Source organism: Corythoichthys intestinalis, chromosome 18, assembly GCF_030265065.1.
Source record: "Corythoichthys intestinalis isolate RoL2023-P3 chromosome 18, ASM3026506v1, whole genome shotgun sequence".
NCBI classification, from domain to species: domain Eukaryota; kingdom Metazoa; phylum Chordata; class Actinopteri; order Syngnathiformes; family Syngnathidae; genus Corythoichthys; species Corythoichthys intestinalis.
In genome coordinates this window covers 10197734-10224063 of record NC_080412.1, presented here as the reverse complement: position 1 = coordinate 10224063, position 26330 = coordinate 10197734, and the positions used below count along the sequence as shown (strand labels likewise).

Sequence of the window (26330 nt, the reverse complement as noted above, 5' to 3'; positions counted from 1 at the left end):
ATTCTTCTATACAAAACTGCCGTAGTTCAGTCAGATTCCTGGGATGTCTGGCATGAATCGCTGGCTTTCGGTCATGCCACAGCATCTCAATGGGGTTCAAGTCTGGACTTTGACTTGGCCACTCCAGAATGTGTATTTTGTTCTTCTGAAACCATTCTGAAGTTGATTTACTTCTGTGTTTTGGATCATTGTCTTGTTGCAGCATCAATCCTCTTTTTAGCTTCAACTGTCTGACAGACGGCCTCAGGTTTTCCTGCAAAACGTCTGAATTCATTCTTTCATTCATTTTTTGATTGCATGAATGATTGCAAGTTGTGCAGGCCACGAGGGAGCAAAACAGCCCATAATCCTGATGCTCCCTCCACCATGCTTCACAGTGGGGATGAGGTGTTCATGTTAGTGAGCTGTTCCATTTTTCGTCCACACATGACGTTGCGTGTTACTCCCAAACAATATAACTTCGGCTTCATCATTCCACAAAATATTTTGCCAAAACCTCTGTGGAGTGTCAAAGTGCCTTTTTGCGGACATTAAACGCGCAACAATGTTTTTTTTAACAGTGGCTTCCTCCATGGAGTCCTCCCATGAACACCATTCTTGGCCATAGTTTTACATATAGTTGATGTGTGCACAGAGATACTGGATTGTGCCAGTGATTTCTGCAAGTCTTTATCAGACACGCTTGGGTTCTTTTTTACCTCTCTGAGTATTCTGCGCTGAACTCTTGGCGTCATCTTTGGTGAACGGCTACTCTTTAGGAGAGAAGCAACAGTGCCAAACCATTGTCTCCATTTGTAGACAGTTTATCTGACTGTCGATTGATAAACATCCAGACTTTTAGAGATGGTTTGTATCCTTTCCCCGCTTTACACAAATCAACAATCCTACCACTATAAATGCCCCGAAAGGAAAAGGAATGACCGAAAATCAAATCAACTCACTGTCTGACATTGGCTGCCACTGAGGGCCATAGATGTCCAATTCATTTGAAGTGGGAGGGTGGCAGCAAATTAGTTCATATGCTGCCAGTCTCCCACTTCAAATGAATTGGACATTTACTAGAGATAAACTCATTCCAATTCATAGCTAGTTTTTCTTTTGTAGAAAATCCTGAAATGATTTGTTGAGCAATGTATCGATAATTCTTGTATCCCCATATCATGAGATCATCGTTATCGCCTTGTATCGCAAATCGTATTGTGTATCGATAATTCTTGTATCCCCATATCATGAGATCATCGTTATCGCCTTGTATCGCAAATCGTATTGTGAGGTACCCACAGGTTCCTACCCCTATTTAGTACACGTGTAACGAGGCTTTGAGAACTAGGTTTTTGCCTTTTTTCTCAGCGATATCACCAGTTTCTTCACATAAATCACGCATATTTTCTGGTTTTCACTGCCCTTTGCCCTCCTTGTTTAAGACCGTGTTAAAGTCGTACGATAACCTCGATTTATATGCGCGATGTTTAAGAATGTTACAAGGAACAGACACACTGCAGATATTGTAAATCAACAGTTGCCGGTGAGATTCCTCCACCAGCCTGTTTTTTTTCCCCCCTCGCTTAGTTTAGTGCTCCAGAGACACTTAAAGAGATTAGCCCTCTGGGGAATCTGCCAAACAAATGCCCTGAAACTGATAACCAAACTGAAAGAGAGAAACAAAAATAATTAGAGCTACACAATGAATCAGCTGGAGGGAAGCGTACCTCCTCGTAACGTGATAGGTGACATAAATCTGACCGCGATGGTCGTGCCTACGGGGTTAGCGAAACATTTAGAGACTTACTAACAAAAGAACCTGTGCGTGATATGATAAACAGGCCTTCCAGTGAGATTACTCTAAAGAATGACAACATGAGGAAAAGCTAATTAAGAATGTAAACCAATAGATGGTTGTGCAGTTTACAGTAATGATGGGATTAATCAGTGGGAGTGAAAATAGCCAGGCAGCTATACCGTATGTGGCATTTGTGGCATAGCACAGCTCATTAGCACAATAGGAAAACACTTTGGTTAGCCACGGGGTTGTCATGAATATTCATGCGCACATGTAGGCGCCGTGCACAGAGACGTCTTTTTGACTTCAAAGTCTGCATTCTAGCTAGCGTCATTTTTAATTTGACAACAGATGCTGATGATGGTGTGGTGACGGCTAGGCGACTGGCACTGTGCCAGTTAATGAAAAACTTCATGAGGGAGTTTTTAGATTGGTAGGGAGATACTTATTGATCCAGTAGGACATTCTGCATTTTAACCTTTTATTTAAAAAAAAAAAAAACTTTCAGTGCCATTGACGATGATAGACGTCCAATCATGTGGCTCCTTTCATCTTTTGGTGTGAATTTAAAATGAGTTTGTTACTAGTAGACATCCAATCCATTTGAACTGGGAGGGCTGGCAGCGAATGAACTTTATTCGCTGCTTTCCCTCCCATTTCAAATGGATTGCAAATCTGTCACCGTCAATGGCAGCCAATCAGTTCATTGATAAAGCACTTTCTGGAGAAATTGTGTGGGGATGCTTTCATGCTGGTCAGATAACTCCAGATTATCAACTCCCTGTTGGTTTTAGCGTATTACTGGGTCACTTCCTATTGATATCGGGTCACTTCCTTTTGATTTTGGGGCACTTTCAAAAGAAAAAAACTAGAATTGTCTGATAACGACTATTTAACTGATAACCGATGCAGTGATCACTCGTTTGTTGCATTTAATGGGTACGAGAACCCGCTGCGATAAGTGAAAATCCGTGAAGTAGTGCCCCACCCCCTTTTGTGTGTGTGTGTGTTCAATGTATTTATTCAGATTTAGCATTGGAAAAAGATAAACCGTAATTTCCTGAATATAAGGCGCACCGGTGTATAATGCGCACCCCAAATTTACTTGTAAAATCTAGGGAAAATTATTGTACCCGTTTATAACGCGCACCCTAATTTTAGCACCAATAAATAGAAGAATACAAGAAAACAGAGCTTGTGTACAGATACAGAAATGTCGTTTTACTGACTGGTGAAACACAGCACAAGCACAGCACATTGGTAGTTCAAAACATTACCATAAACTGACAATATTTACGGTAATAATATGATTTGACAACTTCTCCAACTTACATGAATCTAGGAGAAAACAAAACAGATGTGACTTTTCTTTTAAAAGCTGCTGTATAACTTGCTCGTTTCATCATGATGAATAAATGTTTCTTTCATGGACTGATACAGTAAAATGAAAGTGAGAACGTAAGTTTGAGTTTCCCGAGGGACAGATATAGTTGACGGACACAAGTCTGTGTGCTTACGTTTGTTATGGTCTGAGTTGCGGAGCTGCAATAAACGTTGACTCAAATGAGTTCAAGAAACTAAATTCTGTGCTTTATGAAGAGTGAAAAAAGCAGAATTTAACACAGACGAAATCATTCGGCCGATTAGAGTGAAGTATTACCGAAACAAAATGGTGACGTCACGTACCGTAATGGTCGGCAACTGGTCGCCGCGTTCGTTTCATCAACACAACGTGGCCGTGTCAATAAAAAAAAATCGGTTATATATATATATATATATATATATATATATATATATATATATATATATATATATATATATATATATATATATATATATTTATTAGGGCTGTCAAACGATTAAAAAATTTAATCGAGTTCATTAAAGCTTAAAAATTAATTAATCGTAAAAAATATGCCATATTTTTCTGTAAATTATTGTTGGAATGGAAAGATAAGACGGATATATACATTCAACATACTCTACATAAGTACTGTATTTGTTTATTGTACCAATAAATCCACAAATGGCATTAACATTCTTTCTGTTAAAGTGATCCACGGATAGAAAGACTTGTAGTTCTTAAACGATAAATGTTATACTTACAAGTTATAGTAATTTTATATTAAAACCCCTCTTCATGTTTTCATTTTAATAAAATTTGTAAAATTTTCAATCAAAAGTAGAGTTAATATGATAAGAATAAGAATAAAAATAACAATAACAAAAACAGAGTGACCAAAGTCTAAGTTTTACGTGTATTTTGCATAGCTATTTTGATATGGAATGCCATTTCATTTTGCATTGTTGTTTAACTGTGTGTCAGAATAGGGCCTCATTACTATAGACTGAAGTGCTTTTCTTTTTGTGAACATTATTTTTTGGAGAGATAGGAATATTATTTTTGTTGTGTTTTCACTAAATGATATTTACAGTGGGGAGAACAAGTATTTGATACACTGCCAATGGGTTTTCCCATTGGCAGTGTATCAAATACTTGTTCTCCCCACTGTATGTTTGTTGTGAAGGAGTTGCCAATAAACGACGCGGTCCAAAGAACGCCTGTGTCCACTCGCCTATACTGTATAACATATATCTGTACATATCTTACCCACAATACAACAAGAGACACATAATTGCCACTAAAATAAAGAAAACTTACCGAAATATGTCTGGAGCACAAATAGCAATTTGCATTGCATTGTGAATACAGCATAAACGTCTCACAACTACTAATTCTCCCACGTTTAGAAGAAATAACATGAGTATGGAACGGCGCTGCCCCCAAGCGGCTGGTGGCATTCTCTTCACTCTTAATGTCCATAAACGGCCTCATTGTAATCTGTTTGAGGCAATATGTGAGATGGTCATTCACCCAAGCGCCTGCAGAGGGCGGCAAAACTCCATAACAACAAGGGAGCGTTTCACTGTACTGTCATTTAAATCTGTCTGAGCGGGACATCTGCGTTAATTGCGTCAAATATTTTAACGTGATTAATTTTAAAAAATTAATTAACGCCCGTTAACGCGATAATTTTGACAGCCCTAATATATATATATATATATATATATATATATATGTAATATACATATTTCTGTCTCCATCCATGTACCCGTTTATAATGCGCACCATGATTTTACAAGTTGATTTTGTGGACAAAAAGTGCACGTTATATTCGGGAAATTACGGTATATAAGACATAGTCTTTCATTTTTTCCCAAAGTATAATTTAAAAACAAGTTTATGTAGATATATATATATATATATATATATATATATATATATATATATATATATATATATATTTTTTTTTTTAATAAATGATTTTTAAGCACTTAAAATGTAATAAATATGATTAAGTTTTAAATGGTAAATGGTGTTATACTTATATAGCGCTTTTCCACCTTTCAAGGCGCTCAAAGCGCTTTACACTATATTGCCATCTACCTACTGGTGACGCAGCACCAGGAGCAATGTGGGGTTCAGTATCTTGCTCAAGGATACTTAGGCAAGTTCATCAGGGCGGAGAATTGAACCCACAACCTCTGGGTTGGGGGACAACTACTCTACCACTGAGCCACGCCATCCCCCAAACATGTTACTGTCCCGATTAATTATTTTTAAACAAGAATAAAGCAGAAAAATGCTTGGCTTTATTTAATGTTTCATTGAGTGAGTCCACTCAAGTCCGCTCAAGCTGCTCACTTACACACAATGAGTTGCCACAGCAACTGGTTAATAAGTTAAACAATGATTGACGCATGCGGCGCTTTGAAGCTTGCTTCTCTGGCAACATCAAACATCAATGTTTGTGAATCACTGTTAACTTTAATAAGCAATTCCAGTGCACCAACAAAGGGCAGGGCGAGGCAGGGAGGAAGATTGAGATCGGCTCGGACAGCTCATCTTTTTGTTTTTGTTTTTGTTTTGTTTTTAAATTGAGAAAATATCCGCAATGGACTGAAGGCGCGAAGTTTGAAGCACGAAGTAGCGAGGGATCACTGTATTCCGTTATTGTCCAACTCCAAAAATCCGGTACCGATATCAAAACGATACCGATATATGCAGTCGAGGACTTAACACGTGATGGCTAAGTATATTGTGATGCCCCACTGGATGATTTAATAATGATAATGCAAACATAGCAAATCCCAATCACGTTAGTTTGGAGACACCTAATGGTCAATAAGAATAACTGCTGTGCTAAACTGTGACCAGCCATTGTACAAAGGCAGAAGGCTTCTACATTCACTTTGAAGGCAATATACATATAGGCCTAAAACCGCTAATGAAAAATGACCGTCAATATTATCTGATATCATTTCAAAATGCTTTTATTGGCCGATATTATCAGCTACCCGATAATATCAGAAAACTCTAAAATAAACTCTAAAGGTAATATTTTTTTAATAATTTCGTAGTGTAACAGGGAGGGCTAGATTTCAATTTCTTTTTTTCTTTTTTTTTTTTCTTTTTTTTTTTTTTTACAACGAGTTAAAAGACACATCAGTGTCATTGAGCCTGAGAGGTCAATTTTAAAATATTGACATATGTGTAAGGAATGCTGTTGTGTGAAATGATCCCAAACCTTGGTAATTCTCAGCATATGTGGAGCCGAAAAGTGTCATTGCATGTAATTGCCTTTCCAATATATGATTTTAAAATTAAGACTTTGCCGGAAAATGTTGTCTATAAAAGTTGTAAAGCAATAAAACAAACAAGAAAAATGAATTAATGAACAAAAAAAGATATTTTTACAATGAGTCAAAATTATTTTTCGAACAGATCATGTGACTAGCACCCAAAAAGGTCATTTGCTTTGCTTAGCCAAAACCACCCGAGGACCAAAGAGGCAAGATGGATACACTTAAGGATATACTTATTTTTTTCAAACCTAAGCTTTCAAAAGCGACAACGACTACTGACCAAGAACCAAGGATTGAAAATGTGGACCATGAAACGCCAGAGTGCACCACCAAAATGGTGAGCGGAGTTTCAATTTGCCCCACTAAAGACGCTAGTTGTACAACAGGGCCACCATCGGTGTCTTGCCAATGTAGTTACCACCATTAAAATTGTATCCCGTAGCCACGGGAGCGCACACACACACATTAGTTATGAGTTATGTCAACTTAAACTATTAGTTGAAGCCAGAAAAGAACGACAGTTATATATTTTGGACATTGACGTTTATTAAGCTGGAGAAACTCCATACAGGACTTGAATTACAGTAATAACAGTTATAGGGCATCCCACGAGTATAACAGTAAAACATTGCCTTTTTTTACATTCATGTATGTTACGTTATACGACAAAAATTATTATTATATTATATATTATTATATAAAATTATATAAAATTATTATTATTATTTTTTTTTTTGGATGATTGTTTTTAAACCTCGTAGATAACTACATCAACAAATCACGGAAATCAAGCAAATTAGTGCAGCGCAATGGCTCCGCCCAGGGGATAACATTTTTGATGGGGGTAACTATATTGGCACGACACCGGCGGGCGTACCAAATTTAATGGATGGCGATCGTGGCGAAAAGTATAGTTGTACCAAGCAGCCTGATTAAGAATTTCCCTCAAGAATGATGGGATACAAAAAAAACCCACTCATTTTCAACTTATTATTACGAATATTCTTGTAAGTAAATTTTATTGCTGACACTGCGATTCGGGGTCATGGACATGTTGTGCCCTCCATGCCCCAAAAGTCAAATCCGCCTATGATTCTCAATAATTTTAATGGAACTATTTGCGTTAGTTGTTTAATTAGAGTTTTCTGGGATTACCGATTTTAAAGAAAACAAATATTAGATGGATTGAATAACAGTTCCGAAGCAGATTTTTGCATGTCTACAATGTTTTAACTCATTTGCTACTCAATGGCCGTGTATGAGTTCTGGTAATAAATAACCAACCACTTATTTTGACTCGGTAGGTGTTAATGACTCTTCTGTGCTCTTTGCCCTAAAATGTCAGAAAAAATATTCTACTTCCTGTTTTATTACTTAAGTCACCGGTACTCGATACATCCTTCTGCAACTGAATCCCAGAGAAGCTGAATAGCACATTAATATATTTTTTAAAGCTTCTTCACAGTCTCCAGGTGATGTCGGTCACTTTTCGTTGTTTGACACTATCGGAGGGAACAAAAGCTATCGGACGACTCGGCATTCCTCGGAACAAAGACGATGTCCGAGGGGATGCCCTGAGCAAATAAAATGGAGACGCCTCTGTGGAAGGGGCTTTGTCCCGAGAAGAAACATGCCTCATATCCATTACAAGAGAGCTGACTTTAAGATATAAGTGAAACTCTTGGCTGCTGACATAATGCTACTGAGGTCACATTTCACACATCTCAAGCCCTTAGGATTTAGGACGACGGAATGTGTTCTTTTTCCAGCCAGCCAGCGCAAAGAGGGTTCATCACATCTCAGCTGTCATCCCTGCTGATGATTGGTTTTGTGCTGACAGATGTCTTCAAGTAAAACTTAACAGCAGTGTACTTTATTATAATTCGTCTGTAATGCCTGTGTTAGAAAGAAGAAGCAATATGGCATCTTTGTGGATTAGTTATAAGAAACGAAAACAACAGCAGGCAGAAATCAATCCTAAATTTTTGCTTTAATAGCATACAACAATATGCCAGGCACCATTAGCTTTAAGGGCCAGAAACAGAGATGTTTTGAAAGTTGATTATCGTTGCTAGGGATGAATTGAAAATCCGCAGGTCAAAAAGTGACATAAAAATGTGGTTTCGGTATGAGTCCAACACACTTTTTTCATTAAAATAACAGTACCGAAACTGGAAGTTGCTTTGCTGCTAGCAAAAACCTCGGTAGAGGATGTGAGTGTGGATCTGTTGGTTCAATGCAGTCATTTGCACTTCCCACCTTTAGATCTTCTATTGTCTTGCCCTATTTGAGCAGCTAAAAACAGGGCCACTGGATTGTCTTTTAAGCTTTGGAAACTTTTTTGCTTTCTGCCTGTTAATCTTGTGGGCTACATGACCCAAAATGCAATGTCCACATAATGTATGTCTTTACGTTTGTTTGTTTTTTATATTACCAAAAATAGCCACTTGCCTTATAAAGGGTTTAAGTCCGTTTTATGCACTTCTTTACCCAATTTTTCTCTCCATATCTGCTATTTTGGGGATATTGGTTTTAGTCTTTTTGGAATATATTAGTCATGAAAACTGAGGTTCCAATGGATGCTTTTTTTGTGATTCACTGAAAACCACAATTCACTCATGATGAAACTTAAAATCATGATCATTTAAAGACAAACAAACTCTTCATTTCATGCTAGGCCAACAACGTGGGTGGTTTTAGTCTTGGACAAAACAATGGCAACCGGCAATGAGGAAATCTAGACTTGGGGTGTGACAAAATATCGAAATGGTGATGTATCGTGATAATTTGTATCCCAAAAGGTTATCGATATGCTCCTGCCAAGAATCGAGATATCGTTTTAAAAAGGTGTCAACGTCTAAAAAATATATAAAAAGGAATCAACAAGTTGCTCCCAAAATCTTCTACCATAACAGTGTCTGTTAACTCTAAGGCTGTATTAACGGTGCTCGACGCCCAATCCATTTAAGACTGGGAACGTTCGTTCATTCGAAACCTGAGTATTCACAGTCATTCTGTCTGATTTTCAGGGCCTTTACAAGTCTCTTGCTGTTCATTTTAGGGCATTTACTGTTGAGTTTGAGTCACTGCCAATTCATTTGGGTGATTCCCAGTTCACTTCCTGTTCTGTAACTAAAAATAAACAGGAAGTGACCCATAAAATACCCCAAAGTCAACAGGAAGTAACTGAAAATCAACAAGTAAATGAACTTAAGTGGCCCCAAATTACTTTACTTAATCATTGCCTGACATTGGCTGCCACTGACGACCTTAGACGTTGAATCCGTTTGAATGCGCTGCCATCATAAACTCTTTCCAATTCACAGCAGAAGTTTATTTTTATGTTTGTTAGTTGTTTGTAGAATATCCTAGAATGATTTCCTGACCAATGTATCAATAATCATTGTATTGCCATATCGATCATCGTTATCGTGAGTTTTGTATCACAAATTGTATCGCATCGTGAGGTACCATGAGGGTTCCACTCCTAAATTCTAGACTGCCTAAAAGCTGATCTTTCTTTAACTCAATGACTGCCACAGATGGCAATATTCATTTGTTAATTCGCTGCCCACCCTCCCAGTTCAAATGGATTGGACGTCTACAAGTGACAAACTCATTTAAACTCACACTCTCTTTCTTTGGAGTTTCTTGATGCCTCTGGAGCTAAATAAACATTCTCAGGCTCATCAATTGCAATCAAAAAGCAAAAGAACTAAAAGGCAATGGCGGGGGGGATGCCATAGAGGATTTCAATGGGGCTCAGAAAAGGCGGGAAGGTCCCGCACTATTGTGGTGTCCGGTTTCTGTGTAACGTGAGCGCTGCACCTCATGCGACAGTGCGGAACTTCAGATGTGCGCAGCTGCCGCTTAAGCTCTAGTCGCTGGCCGAGGAAGAGAAGGCGGGAGTGTCCTCTTAATGAAGGAGGGTGGATTTTTTTTTTGTTTGTCAGTCTGACACTGGTGGGACTCATGCCAAGAATTGGATCGCGGCCCAAGAGAGTGCCATGTGTCCCGCAGATGGGCCCTCCAAATATGAAGGGACGTCATGTGCAGATGGCCACTTTAGCCTATGACGAGTTGTGAGATAAGCAGCGCAGCCAAATTGGCCTCATGCTGACGTGCTGCCAATAAAAGTCCATCAAATGTTTAAAGAGTCCACATTATGAGAAGAAGGGGAAAAAAAGCCTTTACTTTCATTTAATCAGAAAATGCCATTAAACATCATCATTGTATAGTTAACAAGTTAACTCACAAATTAATAATTTTAATTGTGCATTAGCATCAGAAACACCAAAGAAAAAGTGAAACCTTTTTTCTGCCGCAATACAGAGAAGAACCCAGAATCAGTTAAGAGTCTTGTCCATTACAATGGTGGCAGGCTCACTCCAAGTAGCTACTTTGCCACACTAGCAGCATCATTTCCCTGTAAAAAGTACTTTTCTCTTTAAAAAAACAAACAAACAAAAAAAAACCTATACATTTTTATTCCAGTCGCATCACTATACATGGGCGTTGCCAGACATATTTCACTGGGGCACGTGCCCCAGTATAAATTTCACCGGTTAAAAAAAATAAATAGGGCTGCAGCTATCGAATATTTTAGTAATCAAGTATTCGACTGAAAATTCTAGCAATTAATCGAGTAATCGGATAAAGCATATTTTTTTTAGGTAAAGAGCAATTATAAGTATACATGAGGAAACAAAACATTTCACCTAATATTGAAAAATCAATGTCTTTATTTTCGATGTACATTGTTGAAAACAGCCAACAATTGCATCTCAGATCTGACTAGAAAAAAAACAACACCAAATTCATGGCTTTCACTCAAAAAACTTCTACATCTAATAAAAAAAAAATCATATTTCTTACCTAAAATGTCATTACGCTTGATAACACACATCACTTGAAAGTTAGGTCTTTTTCACACGTGTTTCAATTGAATTTCCATTTGTGTCGAGCTATTTTTAAATTCTAGTTAAGTTTTAACTTAGTCTAAATTGTAAGTCCTGATAGGATTTTGAGTTTTTGCAGTGTTCAATGTAAATGTATGATACCTGTTGCACTGGAGCACATTAGGCTCCAGTGCTACTAGGTGTTTTATTCAGCAATGACTACTGAGCTAAAACTGACAGGTAACTTTATTATGTTTTTTACTTTACACCCTCATCACTCTACAGTGCTGTGTTAAGATTAAATAAAGCCTGTATGTAAGACACGTTAGCCCTCCAAATCCTAGCCCTCCACAGGGCTGCCATTACATTAGCACAGTACAGTAACATTAATCTGATTCTTCAGCACTGAGAAGTCTACTGGTTTAAGATGGCGGCTGTTTACTAACGCCGGCAAGTCTGTCATTTCACATCTAGTTCTATATACATCTGCTAACGCCGGCAAGTCTGTCATGCCGCATCTAGTTCCATGTACATGTGATATCTATTAGACCAGGGGTCCCCATCTGCCGGGCCGCGGATCGGTACCGGTCCGTGGCGCATTTGCTACCGGGCCGCACAGAAATAATAATTTAATAACGACCGCATTCTGGCCGAATTAACCCTGTGCCCCTGCTTAACACACCAATATACCTGTCTACTCTAGATATAATACTACGGGATAGATTAGAATGTTGTCATAGAAATCCATTGATTGAACTGCGAGCATCTTGTTTGTGTATATAATATATCTATGTGTGCTTGTCCTCGATAGTAACGTATTACTAGGCCGCGGGCGCAGCACATTTGTTCCCGGAAATAATTAGCCCCCACACAAGCGAAGATGACTGGAAAACAGACGTCTTTGGAGATATATTTTTACAGGGAAAAGGGCACCTGACGAACCTACAACCTAGAAGACCCATGAACTGCGAAGGAGTGGATTCGTGACCCGTTTGTGAATAAACCGAGTGATTCGAGCATGTCTGTGCAACAGGAACATCAACTTGTAGAGATCGCAAATGATGGCGACCTTATTAAATGTACATTTGAGACAACAACTCTACCGAGGTTCTGGATTAAAGTCATTCCGGAATATCCTGACATCGCTACGAGAGCATTGAAAACCTTGCTACAATTTCCAACATCGTATCTTTGTGAAGCGGGCTTCTTAATTGATGCTTAACGACAAGGCAAAGTCGTTAATGGTGAGAGCGATGTGCAGTGGTTGTGTGCAGCTTACATGGCAGGATGTATTTGAGGAGAACTTTTCTACAAGTCCTTCTATTATCAAACGTAAGTTAATATTCCTTTCTTTCAAGAAAGTTTGTAGTGTTTACTTTGGAATCGCTGCATTTGCGCATTTTGCGGCTATGTTTAACGTTACGTGCATGTGCACAACCGCATCGTTGCAATTTTTGATGGGTTGCAAAATTTGTCAGAACACCGGTCCGTGAAAAAAAGACCCAAATAACACCGGTCCGTGGTACAAAAAAGGTTGGGGACCCCCGTATTAGACGCATTGGACGCTACCTGCAACGACCGTAGCATTAATGCGGGCGTAGTTTGTAGCGACGTTGGCATATTTTGTAGCAGCTTCCGTCTGCGATCAGGTATTATTGCTTCTTCTTCTACAGACGTGACGTCAGCGCGTTGGCGCGCATTAAAATTAGTCTGGGCAAAACGTGATGCTTAGAGGTGGCAAAATTAAACGATTCCTTAAGGCGAATAAAATTAATCAATTTTTAAACTGGAGTTACTCGAGTATTTGTTTCAGCTCGAAAAATAAAACTAAAAATACTTTGGAGTTTTATGTCTTCATAGCACAATCTGCAGAATGTGCCTATTAATATGGTCATATTTCTCTATTCACTCCATATACACAATCAGCACATAGCTGCTTAATGTGGTAATTTATGCACGCAAGTTTGACTGTGTTAAGCATATGAGTTGATACTTGACACACTTTTGGGAGATATGATGCGTTCATGTGTATCGAGGATCTGAGTTCCCTAGTTGGAAAATTGTTCTGATGTGTTGTAAATTCGTAATATGGGATAGGAACATGGTTGCTACAAAGAAGGGCAGCCTATTTAAATGTTCCAACGACAGCGTTTTTTATAGACACTATGTAATAGAAAATCATTTTTTCTATTACTCCAACAACACGTGAATGCAGCATCAATAATACTGTGCGTGTGCCAAACTGCCAATAATACAGTTGATGGTGGAAATTACATCTTCCCACCTGCTTTACAGGTTAATGTCAGATAGCAGAGAGCAGTTTCTGCTCTTGCAACCCTCTTTAAAACAAACTGTTGTATTTTAGGTCAAAAGAACTGTTGTGTTTGAAAGAACAATATGTCTATATGCTGTCATAGCAGATTCATGGCGCATTAAGCCTCCAAACTATTTTTAATTTGCCCGTTTTACCCTGGAGACCCCCGTTTACAGATATTCCGCAACCGCTTTTGTTTCAAATAAGCCATAAAAAGAAGGTAAGTAATTATATTTTTTATTCGAAATGTGTATCATTTTTAGCTTGGAATCATTAATTGATGTCTAATATTTAGTTTTTAAAAAATGACTTTAAAAAAGTGTTCACTCGCATATTTTAATCTTTTAAACAAATTAGGTCACAATGAAAAAAATAGTGTCTGTAAATAAGGAACGGATATCGACCTCAAAACTATCACTGAATTGTATTTTTTTTTTTTTTTTTGTTATTGTCGCATTTCCCCAAATATTTTAGATCATAAATAAACGATCCAAACAAAGCAAAATTGAAAGAAAAAAAAAATGTTTCAAATGGTAAATATATAAAAAAAAGAAAATCTCGCCCACTCCTTGATGTTTGCGATTTCTGCATCGCGTCCCTTGTTATATTACCATGTTTCACCCATAAAATCCCCCAAAAATCCGGCTATGGCCATTCACAACTGTGTCTTGACACTCGGTAATACATGCTACACGGAGTTTTTGGATCAAAAAGAGGTAAGTACGCGATAATATCTCATTAAAATCATGGCACCTTTAATTATGCTGATAACTGAAAAAGACAAACTCAATTTTTGTTTTTGCAGAAACTTATATTTTGGTTTGATGATATATAGTTTTAAGTGCCATTTCTGACTTTTTATGATGGATAAGTGCTTAAAAAAACTGATTGCTCACCAGTGCCTCATTCTTGTATTAGATCTAGTGACGCCAGTTACTATACACATACCTGTCAAGTTGTACGGTTTCTGTTACTACGTTGGTTGAATGACGCGAGAAAAGTCAGACACGGAGAGAGAAGAACGGGAGTGCGAAGGAGGGAAGAGTGTTGTGACGCTGTTGCAAACGCGATGCTAGGCTAGGTGGCTCCGATATTTCCTGACTGTAGCCGACAGCCTACCATTTACACCCACTTCATGCTACACAAGTTATCACATGCATTTTGAACTAGATTCAATATGACAGACTAAGCGGCGTTAGTAAACAGCTGCCATCTTAAAGCAGTAGACTTCTTAGAAAGGTCCTGTTGTAGTGAACCTTCCTAGCGAACCTAAGTAACTTTTTATCTAAAATACTCCTTAACCGGCAAACTCTTGACTTGAATCTATCTTTAAATGATGAAACAGTTTTAAAACTTTCACATGTCGAAAGTAGACAGAAGGGAACATAGCAAAGGTTGCTAATCTGAAATCTTGAAATTCTAATTTACAATTGGACAAACTAATGAACTGCCTTCAAGTCTATGTGAATTGCGAGCTGAAGTGCCATGAGGTGCAGCCATCAAAAGACATGATAAAAATTGCCAAAAGTGCTACATATAATTATAACAAAAGTCACTGTTAAATTTTAGTAGTCATGATGTAGCTGAAGACAATATTACCAATAAATTCATATTATTTTAAAAATTTAGTTTCATTTTTGTTTCATATTGCACACTATATAAAATGTTGTAAGATTAGTCACCAATTTGTCAGGGCATACGTCACTATTTGTAAGACTGCCAACGGCCTCGGGTTGACAGGTCTGTATACACTAAAAAGGTTTTGAGAAACCATTCAGTGGGATGTTTCAAAACATTTGACCACGGATGTATTTTGAAATATATTATTGGGTTATGTATATAACACAACATGATTAATTGCAAGCATCTTACAGTACAGTATGTATTAATAGTACTTAAAGTCCTGTTTAATCATTGCCCAACCTTATTTAAACATATTATCCAGTTGTTATGTTTTTTTCCTTCGGAATGCTTAAACGTTCCATTTCAAAATAGAGTAGCAATAGAATAGCTTGACACATTTTGTAGTTGACCAGGATACAATTAACTGTCATAATACAGTACATGGACATAACTCTTTGGGTCATGCAGGCCACACAATTGAATATTGAAAGAACAAACCTTCATTCACCCCTCCCACTCAAGAAGAATTCGAGGCCCAGCGTCATCAATAGAAGCCAATGATTTAGATTAGTACATAAAGGATTAAAATCGGTGACCTGACATTGATAAGCATAAATACATGACTACTGTTAATCTGCAAACCAAAACAATACAAATCTGCACTTGGCTAAGAAAACACAGTTAAGAGTGCCTTTTCTGTTTGTAGTACTGATATCTGGGTCACCATGCAACAGTTCTTCATGTCTCAAAAGCTATCTTGCGGTCTGTTCTTTTTTGTGCTTTGTACAACTGTCCTTTGATAAAATGTCACTGTTCTTTGAGTGTAAAAGATGAAGCTTTGCATAGTATCTCTCCTGGACATGCTGTCTATCAACACACAGGGTAGCAGTGAGTAAGTAGATCTTTACTATAAACAAGCGTCACAGCGAATATTTTGTCCATGGCTCAATGCTGGGGTGAATAATAAGGGAGCAGAGAAAAACCACACAAACCGCAATACGCTTGACACTTCTGTACAAACAATTCAAACTGTGCGAGCCAGGAGAACAGCCTATGTGTATCCCAGCGGAACTTTAAAAGAACTCATATTTTTTTACGACTAAATGAAGTAAGAGTTTGTAACTGGCAAACCATACGATCTGACTGTTCCTCCTTTTCATGAGTAATCGCCTCCAAGCTAGAGTTTGCTATCTCACACTCCCAAAACAAGTCTTATCTTCTCAAGGGCACATTGTTCACTGTATGGATTTTCCGCCGTTTCCAAATGGTGTGCTTTGAATAAAGGAGCACGGCGGCAGGGAGGAACGGTCCGGGCGCTTCCGCGGCACCGGGGAGGTAGTCGATACGGGAGCTACGGGAGAGAAATTCCCTCCCGGAAGGCGTGGGATCAAACTACACAGGCAGCTGCTACTGCTGGATAGACAATCCTGCTCTGACAGACAAAAGACTTGGAAAAAACACACACATGCTGAGACTTTCAGGGTAGATGTCAACTTTGGCAACTCACTAAATGATGTATTTTGGTGGTTTTTTAAACACGGTTTCTTAAATGGCTGCCATTGACAGCGATAGACGTCCAATCCGTTTGAACTGGGAGAGGCTGGAAGTCATTCACTGCCAGCCCTCCAAGTCCAGATGGATTGGACGTCTATCGTTGTCAATGGCGGGGGATGACTTCATACCAACTAGGATTGGCCATCTGGCCTCAAAATTATATCCGGATATTTCAAGAAAATTTGCGATGACGATAACAACAGTAATGGAAAGTATGTCTGTAATTTCTACCTTAGACACCCTTGTTTTTACATTGCAGCGTAAATAGTGCAAATTTAGTGCAATGGATAACTGACAAATTGAAATTAAATTGGCCATGTAGTGTTTAACCTCTGAAGTCAAGTGTAATAACTAAATGTTTAAAACTTGAACTTTACTTTTTATATTTTAGCATCTGACAATATGGAACACCAATAAGTCAAAGAAATTAGGGCTGCAGCTATCGATTATTTTTTAGTTGTCAATTAATCGATGAACTAGTAATCCGATAAGCAACATAAAAAATTTAAATACCTGAGCTGAGCCTGAAGCGGTATAAAAAAATAAATAAATGAGGATCTAATCTAAGTACAAAAGAACACCTGGCTAACTTACATTGCAAAAGTCCGCTATCTTAAATGCTATAAAATGCTAACTTTTTTTTTAACAATGCTCTTAACAAATGGTTAAAAAACATATTTCTACGAAAAACAGCTAAATACACCAATAAACTTAATTACAAAGGCCTAAAAAAAAAAAAAACGTTAGTCCAAACAAAAACTTAGCTTATGTTGGTCTTAACAGGGAGCAGCTGGATTGAAATGAGTTATATCATATTCACTGTTACCACAAGAGGGCAGGGTATCCACCAAATCAAATAAAAGCTAAATGCAAACACTTTCAAAACAAACAATGACAACGCCATTTTAATTAAACCAATACTCAAAGCAGCAAAATTCTATTTGATTTTTTTTTTTCTAATCAAATTACTCGAGTTAATCGATTAATCATTGAAACACTAAAAGAAATCTCTTGCTACTGACTTTTCTAGTTTCCGTTTTTCTCTTGAGGAACAGATTCGGGGAAAGAGCCTCCCTCTCCTAGACTTTGAATAACGACAATGTATTTTGCCATAGAAGCACTCATTTTTAGGGCATCGCGTCTATGTTATGTTAATGTATATTATTATATTTGTAGCAGTCACTGTAAAGAGGGGGTATAAATTAGTATAATGAGGTTTGCCTGCATCTACAGCAAAAGTAAATGCAACTGATCATTCGTGATTCATTCAAGATGGCGTCCGTCTGAAATATTGCCTCCAATAGGCAGCCCATTTCAATAATGCAGCTACACAAACATGTCAATATTGACAGCAAACTGCTAGCAGAAGCTAGCCAACTAATTTAAGTTGGCCAATGATTTTCAAGCACAATAACTTTAAAACATGTTAGAGATGCGTATGCTTTAATGTGCCCACAACCAATTGTGTATCGACATTTTCCCAAAAGTCCGATGTCATTATATCACTGCAGCGTAACTAGAGCGATATTTCCAAATTCATGTCATCACTAAAAATACACCTGTTGTCTTATATGGCAACGCCTTGATGCCAACCATCATAAATGTTTTAGCAGCAACACAGTCTGCTTTTCCAATCAACCCACAGCCCAACTGCTTCTCTCATCAGGCATTTCCAGAAAGGTCCAGTAAAAAGTCCAATTAATTATATGAATTGTTTTTGAGTGAAGTAAAACAGGCTGTGTGGAATTCAGTGCTTTTACACCATTGTGTCTGCATTGCCGCGGTGCACTCTCTTTAATGAAAACAATGAGGCGGTACATTAGATTGCATGGCTGTCAGTCCCGGCTATCACTCAGACTAACGGCGCTAATCCCGGTGAACAACTGCGGCCAACAGCTGCACACTTCCTGCGTCGCCCACACGAGCGGCGCCCGAGGATGCCGAGACGCACGGAAGGCACGGAGGCGGGGTCATAGAGAGACCAGCCAATATTTACGCTCGGTTGATTTATTCCATTTGAATGAAATCGTCAATGAGATTTGATTGATTGAATGTAACAAAATTAATTTTACTCAAGGACAGTAAATAACAAACCAAGAAAAGCATAAGCTCTTTCAAATGGGATTACTTCTCCAACGCATACACATATATAATTTCCCATGAGCTTCTTGTGTATGTTGCTACATGTTTTGGCCCATAAAAATGATGCGCTGTCATACGTTGAACAACTGTGGCGGCGTTCAGCTGTCTCACATATTTTAACTTGAAGGATCTCACCGGGCTTGGAAGCCTGATTTATATACGGGGTTCCGTAATGGTACGAGTAGTCCTGCTTTTTTGCGGCCACTTTGTGTTTTGTAAATGTCACCGTGAAAGCTCGGCAGCTGATTTAATGAACAAAAGCCATGCTCGTAAGGCAAAATGGCTACTGTGCTGATGAATATGGGCCCTTGGAATCAATACAGGTCACCAGGCACTAGTTTATTTGAATTTGTCATATCCACCAAGCAAAAAAAAAAAAAACGCTCCCGTGGCCACAAATTGTATTTAGGTAAGTGCTCCTCAAGGCCCATTAGAGGGAAGACTCCACTTTTGACAAGAACCCGGTTCAGCGGCTTCTCCATCATCGGCCGGCGAGCTAATCCCAAAACAGACGGCTTTAAGTCTGTCTTCGAAGGAGGTAGAAGGGAAGACGAGGATTAGGTTGTGGTAAACCTAATTAAGACAAGGCTGATAGAGTCAAAAACAGGGATTTAAGGAAGAAAAATAGGGATAAGGTGAGTGTTGTCCCGTTGCGAAGAGCCCTCCGGTACGCTGTCTATTTGTTTGTGTACAGTAAAAGCCGGCTTCAGTTGCCAGAAGTCTGTTTTTACTGACATTTACTTCAAGTACCGCAGCTCATGGGTCACGGAAAGTCACCACATGTCGTCATATGATTGGAATAACACTCTGCAAAGAGGAACCGCTAAAGCCTAAAACAATTCATTCAGTTGTATTTAACTTTTTAGTAGAACAAATTAACATTCAACTTGAAAGAAAAAACTTTTACAAAATTGAGTGAGTTTTTATTGTATATTCTTGATAAAGGCAACAACAAAGAAAGATTTCTGTCTAACCCCCCTTCCCAAAACCTCCTGTATCTGATGGATAATAGCCATTAATCGCCGTTAATAGCATTATTGAATAAATGCACTTGAATTGACATTTAAAGAGAAGCAAACGCTGATTGTTCTAAGGCCAAATGAGCACAAAAAAGCCCGACATGAGTCCATGTTTTAGGGAGTCCAGGGGAATATTTTGGCTGTTTGCGGTTCAGTTCATGCCAAACTTCGCTGAGAAACAAAAAAACTGCACCATTAAGGCTCTAATGAGACAAGTAAGCTCTGCTTTTATTCTAATTACACATCCCTCGTGCAGAATTTAAAACAAGGCTGGGCCAGTTACAGAATATAGAGGCTCAAGACAACAATAACGTGAGAAACTCAATGTTTTTGGAATTATGAGTGATAGACACAAGTGAAGTAGGATGGAGATGAGTGAAGAAGTAGAAGAAACAAATTTGAGCAAGGATGTGAGTGTTGAAGGTGTGAATTTCCTGTTTCAATAATAATTTACATGGGTCGGAATCCATTCAAAGTATTTTTTGAACACATATTTGATTGTACTTATTGATATGTACTTAAAATACATAGTAAATGTGGGACATATTAACTGACTAGTGTTGAAGGTGACAGACGAACCACAGTTGACTCTAAAAGGAGCTGTTTTTACATTGACCACAAAGTAACTTCACAATATTACCACTTAATTACCGTTGACGGCGATAGATGTCCAATCTTTTTGTACTCGAAGGGCTGGCAGTAAATGATGGGTGTTTTTTTATTATACATTTTGCCAACAGTACATACTCTGGATATTTCACATTTACCTGGAATGTTTGACTCAATGCAGCAATTAAAAAAACATGTTCAAACAAGTCAAGACAGCCCTTCTTGTCAAAATGGATTGGACGTCCAGCACCATCAATGGTAGCGAAACATTATCATTCGATGCGAGCTATCCTAGTTTATATAGACTAGGGGTCAGCAACCCATGGCTCTAGAGCCGCATGCGACTCTTTAGCGCTGCCCCATTGGCTCCCTGGAACATTTCCAAAAATGTTTGAAAATGGAAAAAGATGAGAGTGGGAATTATATTTTTTGTTTTAATATGGTGATTGTAGGAAGACAACAATGAGACAAACATTTTTCTAAATCAGTAATACTGTAATAAAGTTTAACTTGAGGTGACACCATACAACAGAGTATTCACATGGTGCGCCATTCTCTATAGCAGTGTTTTTCAACCGGTGTGCCACGAGAAATTATCCAATATCGCATTTTTTTGTTTTCACGTCATCGGGCAGCGTTGCAGTAGGAAGGACGGAGTAGGTATGAGGTTGCATTTGTGTGCAGATGAGCGAGGGAATGCTCGTGTCGTGTTCAAGAACAGCTCTGCTTTCTAGCTATCAGCCATCTTGCTATCCGCAACAATGTGGACCCTAGCACGTCTACTGTACATCATTTGATTAGACCCGTCAAGTGTCATTATTAGAGGTGTGCAAAATTTCCGATTCTTAGATTATTCGCGATTCGGCCGTGGAAGATTCGAGAACGATTCACAAACATCCAAATTCCGATTACTGAAATATGCCAAGTAAAGCGGAAGTACAACACACTCAGCGCGCCGCGCGGTGAATGAGGAACGGAGCGAGAGTAGCTAAACATCATGCTTCTCATTACCCAGCCCCTCGGGTAATGCCAATGCTCAACTCACGGCTCTCGCTCAACTCATGCTACGAGATAAAAAAACACAACAACATAACTGACTGCTGCCGAAAAGCTGCTACTAAGTACATCCACATAATGTTACAGTAGATATCATTTATATAGGACTAGATGCAATATAGATTCGGTAGCATTAGCAGCACACCTACAAAAAGCTAGATGCGGGCGTTAATAAACGGCCGCCATCTTAAATCAGTACACTTCCCTGCAAGGCTGTTGTAGCGAACCTTCCAAGCAAACCTAATTAACTTTTTATCTAAAATACTCCTAAATCGGTAAAATATTAACTTGAATCTATCTTTGAAATAGTTTTAAAACTTTCACATGTCGAAAGTAGACAAAAGGGAAATTATGGAATAACGGGAGCAATTTTAACAACTTTACGGTTGATTCACAACATTAAATTAATTGAATGTAGTTTAAAGCTGCTGATACAGAATGGGGACTGGAGTTTTTTATTTACTGTTATTTTTGTATATTTGTTTCCTGCTATATGTTAACTTGATACTGAAACATTGATACTGAAATAGTAGTTTGGTTTAGCCTGAGAGTATTTTTGAACAATTTTGGAACTAATGTACAAAACATTAAAAAAAAAAAAAAAAAAGGAGGGGGGTGCATCAATAATCGTTTTATAATCGAATCGGAGCCTCTGAATCGTAATCGAATCGTTAGGTGCCCAAAGATTCCCAGCTCTAGTCGTTATACACTTAAGTGTCCATTCTATTTTATCCATATGTGACGACAGTCAGTCCTTCCCCTGTGTTTTATTCCAACACATTGTCGAGGACAGCAAGGTGGCTGATGGCTAGAAATCCGAGCAGTTCTTGAGCGCGACACGAACAGCTATCCAACAGCGCCATGGTGCCAAAAAAGCTTAAACGTCATCTCCAAACGAAACACACTGAAAGCTGTTGAAGAAGATTCCTGACAGGATATCGGCTTTGTGTTCATCTAAACAGGCTCAAGTTTTACACTGAGTAAGTATAAATATTGAGAAATTATTTTATTATAAAATAAATTGAATAGAATGTAATTTTGGAAGAATTTTGGTTCGTGGTGTGCCGTGAGATTTTTTTCCAAAGTAAAAACGTGCCATGACTCAGAAAAGGTTGAAAAACACTGCTCTATAGGATGCACTGCAGGGAAAATAAACATTTAATCATGAAGGCACATTATGTATTTGTAGCCATCTTAGTCATTTTGATAATAGGCTGATATAGCTAATATAGAGCAGCATGTGTTGCCTTCATTATAAGGCTTATATAAGGCTTTTAATTTTTTGTGGCTTCAGACATATGTATTTGTTTTTTGGGTCCAATATGGCTTTTTCAACATGTTGAGTTGCCGACCCTTGATATTGACTGTCTCTGCACTTGTGAACTGTCACTACTAAAAGATTTGGACTATATTAACTCATTAGCTTGCATTGACAATGATAGACGCGCTATCCATTTTATTCTAGGAGGGCTGGCAGCGATCATCTGCCAGCCTTCCCAGCAGTGTTATTAATAACGGCGTTAAGAGTATAACGGCATTACTAACGGCGTTATTTTGTTCAGGAGTGAGTAATCTAATTAATTACTTTTCTCATCTTGGCAACGCCGTTACCGTTACTGAGCATGTAAAGGCGTGCGTTACTTTGCGTTACTACATTGGTTGAATGACGCGAGAAAAGTCTGAGAGATACGGACTCACGGAGACGAGAGAGCAGAGCAAGAGTGGGGAGGCTGTTGCAAACGCGATGCTAAGTGGCTCCAATAATACGTGACTGTGGCCGATAGCCTACAAACTACGCCCACATGATGCTATGGTAGATAACACATATAGATAGAACTAGATGTTGATAGATAGACTCCGTTAGTAAACGGCCGCCATCTTAAAGCAGTAGCCTTCTCATGAAGGCTCTGTTGTAGAGAACCTTCCTAGCGATCCTAAGTCACATTTTATCTAAAATACTCCTAAATCGGCAAAATCTTGACTTGAATCTATCTTTAAATGATGAAATAGTTTTAAACTTTCACATGTTGAAAGTAGACAGAAGGGAACTAATGCAATAAAGGGAGCAATTTTACAGCTATAACGGTTGATTCAAAACAATAAATGATTCCCAAACATAGCAAAGGTTACTATGTTTTGATTTTGGAATGAAAAAAACAAACAAAAAAGAAATATGACAGATAACACCAGTTACTTTGCCAAGTAACTCATTTCTCTTACATTAAGGCAGTGCTTCTCAATTATTTTCTGTTATGCCCCCCACAGCAAGATGTAAACGTTCCGCGCCCCCCCCAACTCTCTGTCGCCACTATAAATATACTGTAGTATCATTTGTACATAAAATTCTTATTTTTCTAAGTACACCTCTGCATAACATTGTGTTCTTTTTAATATTAAAAGAAAAAAGTAATATAGATCAACTTTCAATAAAGTGTAAAAAAAAACAAAAAAAAAACAGATAAAACATCCCTACTGTAAAAATACAGTCGTTAGATAGTTTGACCGTTTGATACTGAAAATTAAAAATGATTAAAATCAATAAGTAATACTACATTCAAATTAGCAACATTAACTCATCAGGATAATATGCCAAACAATTAGACCGAAAAAACAAAAATTAATAGAAGAAAAACGACAGTGTCATTGGACGGAGAGACAGTTTTTATTTTTGCTGCAGGCAGTATCAGCTCCTTTGCTATGGTGTGGGGTTATTTTGCACCGAGCAACTAGGTATGCCACCTTATATGATGCTGACAGTGCTTGCTGGTTTACTTAGGTAACACGGATTGTTGGCAATATTTGGCACATTTTCGCAAAAAAAAAAAAAATTCCTGCTGTCCGCTGCGAACATGTTTAGACAAAGTAAACAGACTGGTCTTTCCTCGTCTTCCACTGTACTAAAAGTCAAAGCCAAATGTTTCATACACTTCATCATATTTCCTTGTCTTAGCTTTTCATATCTCCGGTGCTCTTTGCTGTGTGCTCTTGTTTGGCTCAAAAATACTGCGCACACGCCGAAAATGAGAGTGGCACTGCCACCCACTGAGTGGATGAGCAATTACACTTTATTCTAGTACGGCAAAAAAGTATGTTCCCCAAGGTCATACGCGCCACCCCCAGCATCGCTCTGTGCCCCCCTGGGGGGGCCCGCCCCACTATTTGAGAAGTACTGCATTAAGGTAACTGAGTTACTAACGAAATTACTTTTTGGGAGAAGTAATTTGTAACTGTAATTAATTACAAAAAAAAAACAAAAAACATTAGAGGTAACACCAGTTACTTTGCCAAGTAACTAATTACTCTTACATTCAAGTAACTGAGTTACTAACGCGTTTTGGGAGAAGTCATTTGCAACTGTAAGTAATTACTTTTTTAAAGTAAGATTAACAACACTGCTTCCCAGTCGAAATGGATTGGACGTCTACCGCCGTCAATGGCAGTGAAAGAGTTCTTATTGATTTTTTTAGCATTTATTCCTCCCCAAAACTGGCAACATTTGAGAGAAATTTGGCTTTTCTGGAATACTGGAATTATTTTCCAAGCTGCGTAGTAGCAGGTTAATTGCCCCTCACTGTCTCAATTATGCCACAATTAAACACACCTTTAGACATTTCCCAAACGTGAATAAACGAAGAAACTAGCAAGCCTATTTAGTGCTATTATCATTAAAATGCGTTTTCATTGGCGAAATTAAAAAATTAACCGTATCGTCCCTAAGCTAACAAGTTAGCCCTATGCTCAAGAGTACAGAATTAAAAACTGCGTATTCTCATTCAAAAAGTGCATACTTTAAAAAATAGTTTCAATAAACTCACCATTCCAGGCGTGAAGAAACAGAAAGAGGCAGAGAAGCGCTGCTCTTTGCTGGAAAGCCATGTCGTCCTTCGATGCTCGCTGTATCCAAGCCACAAACTAAATCAAGTGAACTGAGCAGGAGGACAAGTTGTTAGACTGCAGCCCGAAAAAAAAAGAAAAACGCACGCCCGGCGAGGGAGCTTACGAGAAAAAGGAGGCGGAGTAGGAGGAGAGAAGGAGACGAGACTGGGGAAGGAGACAAGGGGATGAGCAAAGGGAAGACTACAATAAGCAAATGACAAACTCTAATGAAGACCAGGGAAAAAAAACAAAGAATGAATGAAGGAGGCAAGAATAAGTGAAGCAGACTTCAGCAAAGGCGTGAAAGGGACAAGAAAACGAGCGAACAAGAAACGCAGAGATAAAAGGACAAAAAATTATCCTGTGCATTTAAGTAGAAGCATTGTACATAAAACAAGTAACACATTTAAAATTTGAGTTGTCCGATAAATGACATTTTAACCGATATCCCGATATTGTCCGACTCAAAAAATCTGATACCGATATCAAACCGATACCGACAGGGCTGTCAACAGACTTGCAGGGGCACGGGGACAAGAGACCATTATAGGGCCCCGCCATCCCACTCCTGCCACCGGCTTGTCACGACAACATACGCAGTACTTTAATGCTTTGCAAGCAATGACAGTGTAAATTTTCAAATTATTTAATATGAGATGGACAGTTAAATTTAACAGACCGTAATGTGATGTGACACAATATGAACAATTTTCATCTATTGTCCAATGTAAGCTACAATTCAATTCAACTGAGAGTGCTATGCTAAGTAACAAAACAGTATAACTAAACATCCTGTGCCTGCCCCCTCCACA

The 26330-nt window shown here is 38.4% G+C and overlaps 1 protein-coding gene across 4 annotated transcripts in view; it reads right to left on the bottom strand.

Moving 5' to 3' along the window:
* The window catches only part of mcama (melanoma cell adhesion molecule a), a 76978-nt gene extending 51374 nt beyond the window's left edge, over positions 1-25604 (bottom strand). For all 4 annotated transcript variants that reach the window (XM_057820739.1, XM_057820740.1, XM_057820741.1 and 1 more), the window contains exon 1: positions 25458-25604. In XM_057820739.1, the coding sequence (XP_057676722.1) occupies positions 25458-25518 (61 nt within the window). In that variant the 5' untranslated portion in view covers positions 25519-25604. The remainder of the gene's footprint in view (positions 1-25457) is intronic.
* Positions 25605-26330: the final 726 nt, after the last annotated feature.